General features: G+C 43.9%; 1 protein-coding gene across 1 annotated transcript; it reads left to right on the forward strand.

Annotated features, from left to right (window-relative positions):
* Positions 1-1,143: 1,143 nt before the first annotated feature.
* On the forward strand, positions 1,144-9,960 carry LRRC3 (leucine rich repeat containing 3). Its single transcript, XM_063932240.1, has 2 exons — positions 1,144-1,739; positions 8,825-9,960. The coding sequence occupies exon 2, from the start codon at positions 8,923-8,925 to the stop codon at positions 9,748-9,750; it is 828 nt and encodes a 275-aa protein (XP_063788310.1). The 5' UTR covers positions 1,144-1,739; positions 8,825-8,922; the 3' UTR covers positions 9,751-9,960.
* The last annotated feature ends 229 nt before the right edge of the window (positions 9,961-10,189 follow it).

Genomic DNA, 10,189 nt, shown 5'->3' on the forward strand with positions numbered 1-10,189 from the left:
AGTTCTCTGCGGGCTAACGCCATATGAAGATGACATTAGTTCCCACAATTTCAGTATTTGGAGCATGATGAAGAGCCGTCCCCATGCTTGTGTATAGGGATGTGTCCCTCTTCTGTCCTATAAGGAACGCAGGAGGTATCCGTGATGTGATGAATAGATCCAGTGCTTTTTTTTTTGCTAAAAAATGCTACGAATAATGGCCCTCATTCCGAGTTGTTCGCTCGCAAGCTGCTTTTAGCAGCTTTGCACACGCTAAGCCGCCGCCTACTGGGAGTGAATCTTAGCTTATCAAAATTGCGAGCGAAAGATTAGCAGAATTGCGAATAGACACTTCTTAGCAGTTTCTGAGTAGCTCCAGACTTACTCGGCATCTGCGATCAGTTCAGTCAGTTTCGTTCCTGGTTTGACGTCACAAACACACCCAGCGTTTGGCCAGACACTCCTCCGTTTCTCCAGCCACTCCCGCGTTTTCCCAGAAACGGTAGCGTTTTTTCGCACACACCCATAAAACGGCCTGTTTCCGCCCAGAAACACCCACTTCCTGTCAATCACATTACGATCACCAGAACGAAGAAAAAACCTCGTAATGCCGTGAGTAAAATACCTAACTGCATAGCAAATTTACTTGGCGTCGCACTGCGGACATTGCGCATGCGCATTAGCGACTAATCGCTCCGTTGCGAGAAAAAAATACTGAGTGAACAACTCGGAATGACCCTCAAGGTTTTGGCGTGTATACCGGTGTGAAATACAATAGTGAATAGGCCACCTTGTTACTCCGGATTGTCAGTGACCTAAACACAGCAGCAAGTTGCAAATTCTAATCTGTGTCAGTCATTTGTTCTCCAGACAAAGCAAATCTTAGATCTGATTTTATCTTGGTGTGTTCATTGTGCGCTAAATCATTTGAAATAATTTCACATTTCTAATGGATTTATACGTATGTTCCTTTGCAAAATATTCTGACCCCCATTCTACTGTATAAACAATATTTTCATTTTTTTCAATGACAGTAGCCCCCCAAAAATTGTATAACGTATAACAGAATTCTTTTCCATTTCCTATCTGTTTTCTGTATTTGGTCATCATCATAGGTCCTGAGGATGCCGCACACACCGACCGTGTAGCTGCTCTGAGCACTCTGCCTGCAACAGAAAAGGATTTTTAGCTGGAATTCACTGACAGAGCAGAGAGAGATGATCCGGTTACTGCCCCTGGGAAGTCTGATTGGTCTCTGTATGCATTGATGTTACAGGCAAAAGAGAATGGGGTTTTGTGTGCTCTGGAAATAGCAACAAGTGCTGAGCTGATGGGAGCTGCTCCTGCTGTGCTGTCCCCTGCAGCCCACTCCTGATGAAGCACATTTTTGTGCCTTAGCTGCTTTGACTAAGAGGTTATTTATTGCTTTTGGATATTTTTTGGGGTACACTGTCATGACATAATACCCAGGAACTTTTTGTCAGAGGCTCATGAAAGAGGCTTGCTATAGATCTGATTACAGAGGTTGTACACATGGTGAGTGCGGCTCCCTGGGAGTACTGTACAGCTGCCTGTGTCGCTCCTGTTACTCTGGGACAGCGAATTCCCATCCGAATTGTTTCCTGCGGGAGGCACTGACAGGCTGGAGGCGCTGATTGTTGTGTGTCTGTGCTGCCACATACTATGGACTTTGTGAATGAAGCCTGCACCGTACAGGGAGATACACTGAAGTTACTCATTAACCTCAGTGTAGCCAGACAGTAAGTGTTTTATTTATGATGTTACTATATGTGGGATGTCTGTGGCTGTATATCTATAGCTCTGCCTAGTGCTTTATGTATTACTACTAGACTCTTACTGGCAACTGTAGAGGTGCCGAATAACCATCCAAAATATATGGATAATATGCAAATTGTGTGTGTGTGTGTGTGTGTGTGTGTGTGTGTGTGTGTGTGTGTGTGTGTGTGTGTGTGTGTGTGTGTGTGTGTAGAGAGAGTGCAATTTAATATGATGCGCTATAGTGCTATATAAGAATCTGTTAAAAAATAAAAAAATATAGATAGATAGATAGATAGATAGATAGATAGATAGATAGACAGATACTGTTGATAGATAAATATAGATATAGGAATACATACTAATTACCGGCGGCCGGGATGCCAGCAGCCGGGCGAGCGCTGGAGAGCCCCTTGCGGGTTTGCTGCGCTCGCAACACCGCCGGCGTGGTGGCTTGCTGCGCCCGCCATAGGTTTTATTCTTCTACTATGGGTATTGTGGACACCTATAGAGGGAGGATAGCCTGGCTCGTCGGTATTCCGGCGGCGGCACATCACCGTCTGTCGGGATTCCGGCGTCAGCATTGTGACCGCCGGGATCCCGACAGGCGGACGGTCTCCTGATTGCCTCCCTATATATACACACATACATTTATTAACAGCTATGTATATAGCAATAGCACACACATATTCCGTAGCGCTTTGCAGAGAATATTTTAGACACTCACATCAGTCCCTGCTCCCCTGGAGATTACAGTCTATTTTCCTTATCTTTCACTTTGACCTCTTGCTGGAGACGTATTGCCACATGCTTGTTTAGAATAATGACTTTACGGAGAGTTAGTGAAGACCATTCCTGGCCATCCTATCACTAGCACAGCACTTGGGACATAGGTGGTCATTCCGAGTTGATCGCTAGCTGCATTTGTTCGCAGCGCAGCGATCAGGCTAAAAAATAGCAGTTCTGCGCATGCGTATGCGGCGCAATGCGCACGCGCGACGTACGGGCACAACGATCGATGCAGTTTTGCACAGGGTCTAGCGAAGCATTTCAGTCGCAGTGCTGGCCGCAGAGTGATTGACATGAAGTGGGCGTTTCTGGGTGGCAACTGACCGTTTTCAGGGAGTGTTCAGAAAAACGCAGGTGTGCCAGGAAAAACGCAGGTGTGGCTGGGCGAACGCTGGGCATGTTTGTGACGTCAAAACAGGAACTGAACAGTCTGAAGTGATCGCAAGCGCTGAGTAGGTTTTTAACTACTCTGAAACTGCACAAAAAAACTTTTTAGACGCTCTGCGATACATTCGTTCGCACTTCTGCTAAGCTAAAATACACTCCCAGTGGGCGGCGGCATAGCGTTTGCACGGCTGATACAAACTGCTAGCGAGCGAACAACTGGGAATGACCACCATAGTTGCATTGAGGTGTGCACGTTCACAGTTTAGGAATTAGCAACGGAACATTGACAAGCCTACTACCAGGAATATTTTTAATAATGATGCTAGGATAAAAATAAAATGTGTGTTGTAACAATGAAACATAATATATAATATGGGGTCGATTCAATTAACTAACTTATGCCAGTGTGTGTGGCTGTGTGCTGCACTTACTGTTGCTCTGGACTTGGTGTTTTTGTTCGCAGCCCCTTAGGGTGCACACCAAAGTCAGCAAGTCCAAGGCAAGATCAGCTGCAACAGGGGCAAAATGAGGTGCCGGTGCAGGCATTTCCACCCAGTTGCAGTGGCAATCCATCCTTCCCCGCAGCTAATTGAATTTGAAAATGTGAGATCTGACATTGCACGGTAAATATATGCAGCATATAATCAAACATACCTAATACCTATGAGTTTTACACACCTGAATGTGGAGGATGCTATACTTGGTAGTAAGAGTCATTCACAATGTCTGAAAAATGGCCCATTGCAGTGTTTTTGATTTTATGAGCTTTCCCCCCCCCCCGCAAATCTTCCATATGAAGTGCATGTATTTACATATCAGTACGGTTCATCTATCTGTGTGTTTGGGGGGGGGGAGGTTTGTTTAATATTTGTCGATGCAGTCTTAGCATATGTCTGCATAGCCTGATTAAGACGTTATCAGGGCCAGATTAACAATGGGGAGGATGGAGCTCCGGGCCTTCACGTACAAATGGACCCCTCATCATGATGACAGCATGATGGTAACTAGCCATCCAGTTAGCCCCACGGTCGGCCATAAATCATAAGCATTAAAATTATATTTCTAGTTTTCTTCCAAAATTATGCAGTTTTTCTGATTGTATGTATTTAGATTAAGAGTGCTATAGTGTAGGGGATGTGCACGCCCACATGACACTGGCCACACCCACAGAACACTGGGCACACCCATACAGCACTGGCCACACCTCCTACACTTCTCATTATAGGCTATTAATCATTTCAGCCCCGGGCCCCTTTAAATATTTTGTGAAATCATGGAACAGCCAAAGGGGTCAATTCAATTGATCCGACAAGTCGGCTTTTTACGACTTTTTTAGGTCATATCTGGATTCTACCTATTCAAGTCGCGGATCCACGTAATCTGTCGGATTTGCGGGCATTTTCGACAGGTTTTTGGCCCGTTTTCGACAATGCCAATCCGACTTTAAAAAAAGTCGGATCGGCATTATTGAAAATGGGCTAAACCTGTTGGAAATGCCCGCAAATTGAATACTGAAGTGTCGGATCCTCTCCGTCGGAGAGGATCCGACACTAATTGAATACACCCTATAATAATAATAATAAAAAAATACATTCATATGCGAGAATCAATATGGCTGACATAGCGTCTAGGGTCTCAGGCCACCTCACCTTCGTCAATTGCTGCTTTTCACAGCCCATCCTGCGATCGAATGTGATGTTGTATCTTACATTGCTTTAGTTCATGCACAACGCGTTTCGTACCAAACTGCAAAAATGATCTATATTAAGTCAGCTCGTTGTACCTTTAAAAAAAACTCATAGCACTTATTTGTTAATATTCTCCACATTATTATTATTATTATTATTATTAATAATAATAATAATTATAATGCATTGTACTGTTATTAAGAATAAAATAAATATTATATTAGGTCAGAATTAAATGTAATGAGACTGAAAACTAATTTTTGGTATGTAAAAATAATAATAATCTGTATGCCAGGGACAATCATCCGTGTACAATTTCATATTGTCTCGTTCACTTTGTAAGTTATTTTTAATTCAAGATAACAAAATAAAACAATGGATGCCGTAGCTAATCCGGGTTTATTGTTCCACGATTTCCTATTGCAGACATGAAAGCCCGGAGAATGGCAACTGTTGTGCTGTCTATAATGAGTTTGTTTAAATAGCATCTGACAAGAGATTATTTTTTTTATGAAATGAGCTTCTTTAAGCCTCAGGATCTCAGACAGCAGCCGTCTATCATTCTGCACCGTCCAGAGGCTTTTTCTAAGGAGATGTTACAGTACAGCAGATGTAAGACTCACATAGTGCTGTTAACAATCTAACGGAATACAAATGGTCAGAGAACGCCGCAGAAAGGGCCTAATTGGTATTGTACTGATTTTCTGCCAGAATTAAAGGGAACTATATTTAGACTTGTGTGCTAAGGAATGGATGGTCCTACCTGGGGAAAAGTACTCTTGGGCCTTCCTGCCTTTTAGTTGCCAATGATTCACACAGGGACACGAGATTAAAGACTCTCTTTTTTATTTAAGGTTTATTGATTGGCGTTCATGCCTACGTACACTTTCTACATGTATGTTAAATATACAAAAAAGCTCATTATAGTTGGGGTTTGTTTGTATACAATTAAGCGGGGCCAGATATTGATTTTAATATTAGATCCTTTGTAATGATTTCTGCATTTTCCCAAAGACGTCACATTATCCCCCCCCCCCCCCCCCCCCATAGCTAAAACTAGCATAAAGCAGTGAACACAACAACAATACACATTGTGCATGTTATTATACATTTTGGAGCCAAACTACAGGCAGTATGCAAAACTGTCCATAAAGCGCCATAAATTTGCTACAAACTAAAGCATTCGAGTGTGCAGCTTTGTCATTGATGGGCTGACCTATTTGCACTGAAATTTCCATGTGCTACTGCGCAGACTCCAGTCTTCCTGTTCTCCAGGAAGGCTTCATGTCTTATCCCAAGATGGCCACCAAGATCACTGCTAAGCAGGGATGCCACAACGTTTTTAGGTTGGGGCCAAGATACAATTTCAGTTTGGCACCACTAAATTGCTGAAAGTTGCTTCCTCAGGGGTATCTGGACTTACCCACCACACCACCTACCTGACAGAGCTAGATATATATATCTATAGAGATCTCTTTCTATATGTCTATCTGGAGGGGTGTTTCGAGGGGGGAGAGAAAGAATGAAGGGGGAGCTGAGGGGGAAGAGGGGAGGAACATATTAAGAGGGAGGTGAGAAGGGCGCAGGACTGGTCCCAGAGGAGTAAATAGCCACACACTGTAGGGGCTGGAGCTCGGTGCAGGTTGGAGGAGGGCCCTGGAGGTGGCCGGAGAAGGGATGTGGAGTAGCCGGGAAGGGGATTATCTCCATTCTGACACTGCCAATGGTAAGCCTAGATGGTGGCCACACTGTGCCCCGCAACCCAGTACATTGACTAGCACCTCTCAAATATTTTTTTTTGGGGGGGGCGCCCCCTTGCTCTTGTTCCCCCCCGTTTCAGTACCTATGCGCCTAAGCATGTGCAAGGGCCATCTTGTCTTTACTGTGTAGAGTTACATTGTGTGTGGCACCACGGTCTCCTGCTTAGCTGCTATGAGATACCTGGTTAATACCGCCTATAAAACTGTTCCAGCAATCCTGCACCACTACCCATTTGCAGCATACCCTCACCGGCTGATGAGTTGTATGAAATCCTGATCCACTCAAGCTCCGCTTCATCATTAGTGTACATGTAACAGTGAGTACGGCTGCACCTGCTATCAATAAACCAACACCAACGGTTTTGAAACTGGGCTGTTCATAGCATGAGTCATCTGCTGGTGTGTGCCTATATAACTCTTCTAAATCACCACCTACACACACAACATTTTCAACACCATGTAACCGGTTCCTTCTGAATTATCCTCCCATCTGGTCTGATGTATGGGATAGTTTCCTGCAATGCTTGGGACTTAGTTTTGCCAATGCACAGACCAGTCTTGTTACCCAGGATCAACATGGTCATCATTCAGGTTGGTCACACACATTGGTGAGTATAGTGGACTAGCTACAACTCCAGAGGTTGTGCCCCTTCTGACTTAGGCCATTAACCTGGTGCGGATGATGACCTCACACCCAGATTGATAAATGTCATCTTCCAACCACATTTTCCAACAAGCCCAATAATAATCCACCTGAATCTAATAGGTTCATTATCTGTTATTGTGATTGCTTTGGTGTTACTGGATATCCAGTTGTACCATGTGCCCCATATCTGGGACAAGCTTTAACATTTTCCAAATAAATTCCCATACCAGTTTATATGAATAAATAAAAATACTCTTTAATTGGCAAATTTTGTAATAGGTATAATATGGGAAAGAGCATTCATTTAAACAGCTGTAGCATGTTTAATCCAAGAGTTAATGAATTTGATCCATCTGGCAAGATTCGATTTAATGGTCTCCCAAAAGATGGGATAATTAACACTATTCAACCGGTCGTCATGTTTGGTTATTTAAAACATTTGTTATTACTTTGTGGTGTTTACAGCTAAGTATAGTAATCTGTGCTCTGATGTATTGAAATGTCTGGCTAAGTATGTGAACTTATTAAAAGCATAGAAAAGTACACATTACTTATTAACAAATCTTAAGTGTGTCTCTTTGGCCATTTGAAATATTGAGAGGTATGTATTCTTGTAAGTCTACTGTAAGTCTACCGGTACTGGGCATGTTCATTATATAACTAAAAGAAAGAAGACAATTAGTTTTAATATAATTCTCAGATACAGTAAATGTCCCATTATAGAAATACTAGTTATCAGCCCATCAAAATGACGGCCCAACATAACAGTAATGTCAGCGACAGCGTCTGGTCGCGCCAAACGTAGCGACACTTGAATTACTCTGTGGCCGCTGGTGCGTAAAACACTTGAATTCCCCCCATAGAGGAGAAGAGCAGCATTAATTAAAGGGTGGTCTTCAGGTTGCCGACTGTCGGGATCCCGGCGCACAGTATACCGGCGCCGGAATCCCGTCAGCCGGTATACCGACAGATTTTATCCCTCGTGGGGGTCCACGACCCCCCTGGAGGGAGAATAAATAGCGTGGCACGCGTAGCGCGCCACCGTGCCAGCAGCGTGCCGAGCGCATCGAGCCCGCAAGGGGCTCATTTGCACTTGCCACGCTGTCGGTATGCCGGCGGTCGGGCTCCCGGCGCCGGTATGCTGGTCGCCGGGAGCCCGGACACCGGCATACCATACTACACCCTAATTTGCTCTATAGGGGGCCTATTCATCATCAGAAGCCAAGTGTCTGTGGTGGACTTAATTATCGGAGCAATTCAGCATTGCTCCGGTGTAGGAACAGCGCTCTGAAATGCATCTGTCACCGCAATCAGCAACACAGCTGCTTCAGGAGCAGTGATACTGACCATCTCCGTGCCAGCCTTATGCGCATGTGCGATCTGAGGTCACACACACGCTTAGCCAAAGGTTGTGTAGTGAGGAGGTAGCGGTGGGATCTGCCTGGATTCCTTTTTGCAACCACGGAGGTCCTTCCCTCCTTCAGAGGAGCAAGCGCCATGTGAAGAAGCCATTCGTTCTTGCAGGCAAACTCTGAAAACTTTCAGCTTGCGGAGTTTGGTGAATATTATAATAATGACTGGGCTGTTACTTAAAACAAAACTTGCGTTTCCACATTTGTAACGGGTCCATAAGGGACGATGAATAGGCCCCTAATTAAGGTTTGTTATGCTTGGTCATTGTAGAAAGCCACGGACACGTGAATGATTTATGTACGTGCTTAAGTAAATTATTAAAATGGGACACAAGCAAAAACACTTAAAACTTAACAATGACTTATTTTTGTTTTTTTATTTTACAGGCTGTTGTAGAATCAGCTGTCATGTCTCCAGCTAGATTGCACCCTGCTGATCCAGTTTCCTAGCTGTACATGGCAAGGAGCACCTGCGTTGTGCACGGATGAAGGGCTTGGTGGCAATATTGTGCACAGCATATGTGTACTTCTCCAGGATGCCACCAATGGACCAGACATTCAGGTACTCAGAATTTATCATCAATAGGGGACTTCTGCTGCTTCTTTTCCACCTGCAAGTAATTGTATCCTGCCCCAAGAGTTGCCAGTGTTCCGACAACAGTGGCTCCATGGTGGTCCACTGCAGCTCCAGAGACCTGGAAGAGATACCCCTGGACCTCCCCATGGAGACTGTTTCCTTGAAGCTTGATGCCAACAAGATCCACCAGGTTCCCAATAATGCTTTTAAGGATCTGACCTCTCTACAAGAGCTGGACCTGTCTAGGAACTCAATTGAAAAAATTGAACTTTCGGCATTCAAGGGAGTTGCAGACGGGCTGAGGCTTCTGGACCTGTCAGGAAACCAGATTCATAGTATCCCCAAAGAAGCCTTGGTCAATCTAAAAGGCAAAATCCGCCTGTCTAATAACCCTTTACACTGTGACTGCACTCTTCAGGAGACCCTGAGGGAACTGAACTTGGACCCAGACACGGTCAATGACATCTCCTGCCAAACGTCTGTCCAGGAGGAATATGTTGGTAAACCTTTGATCCAGGTTCTCGACTCGGGCATTAATTTTTGCAACATTCATCACAGAACCACAGACATAGCCATGTTCATTACCATGTTTGGCTGGTTTACAATGGTGATAACCTATGTGGTCTACTATGTGAAACACAACCAAGAAGATGCCAGGAGACACCTGGAGTACTTAAAGTCCTTGCCCAGTACGCAGATAACCAAAGACTTTGATACGATCAGTACTGTGTTATAGGTGTGTGGATCCATACCGTGCATAGACTCTACTGCTGTTTATTGTCGAGGTAAACCGTCCATAAGTGCACTGCAAAAAATAATAAATAAAAATGCTGCAACTTGCGGACATGTGTAGCACAAATCAGCAGATTGCCCGGTGTCTGATACATAAACTTTCTGCACTGTGTGATTGGTTGTTGTGCACATTAAAGGAAAAATAATATGTTTACATGCTATGCAGGAAAAAAAGTAATCCCTCATTTTAAGGGGGTTCACTACATTAACCAGCATGCACCACTTAGGAAAATCTGATGGCGGTGCCATTATTTCATTCTCAAAAGCACTAGGAAATACAAACTAAAACAACAACTGTACATAGTGGCTACTTATAAAAGGCATATATATGTATGTATATATATATATATATATATATATATATATACACACACACTACAAAC

Source organism: Pseudophryne corroboree, chromosome 7 (assembly GCF_028390025.1).
Source record: "Pseudophryne corroboree isolate aPseCor3 chromosome 7, aPseCor3.hap2, whole genome shotgun sequence".
NCBI classification, from domain to species: domain Eukaryota; kingdom Metazoa; phylum Chordata; class Amphibia; order Anura; family Myobatrachidae; genus Pseudophryne; species Pseudophryne corroboree.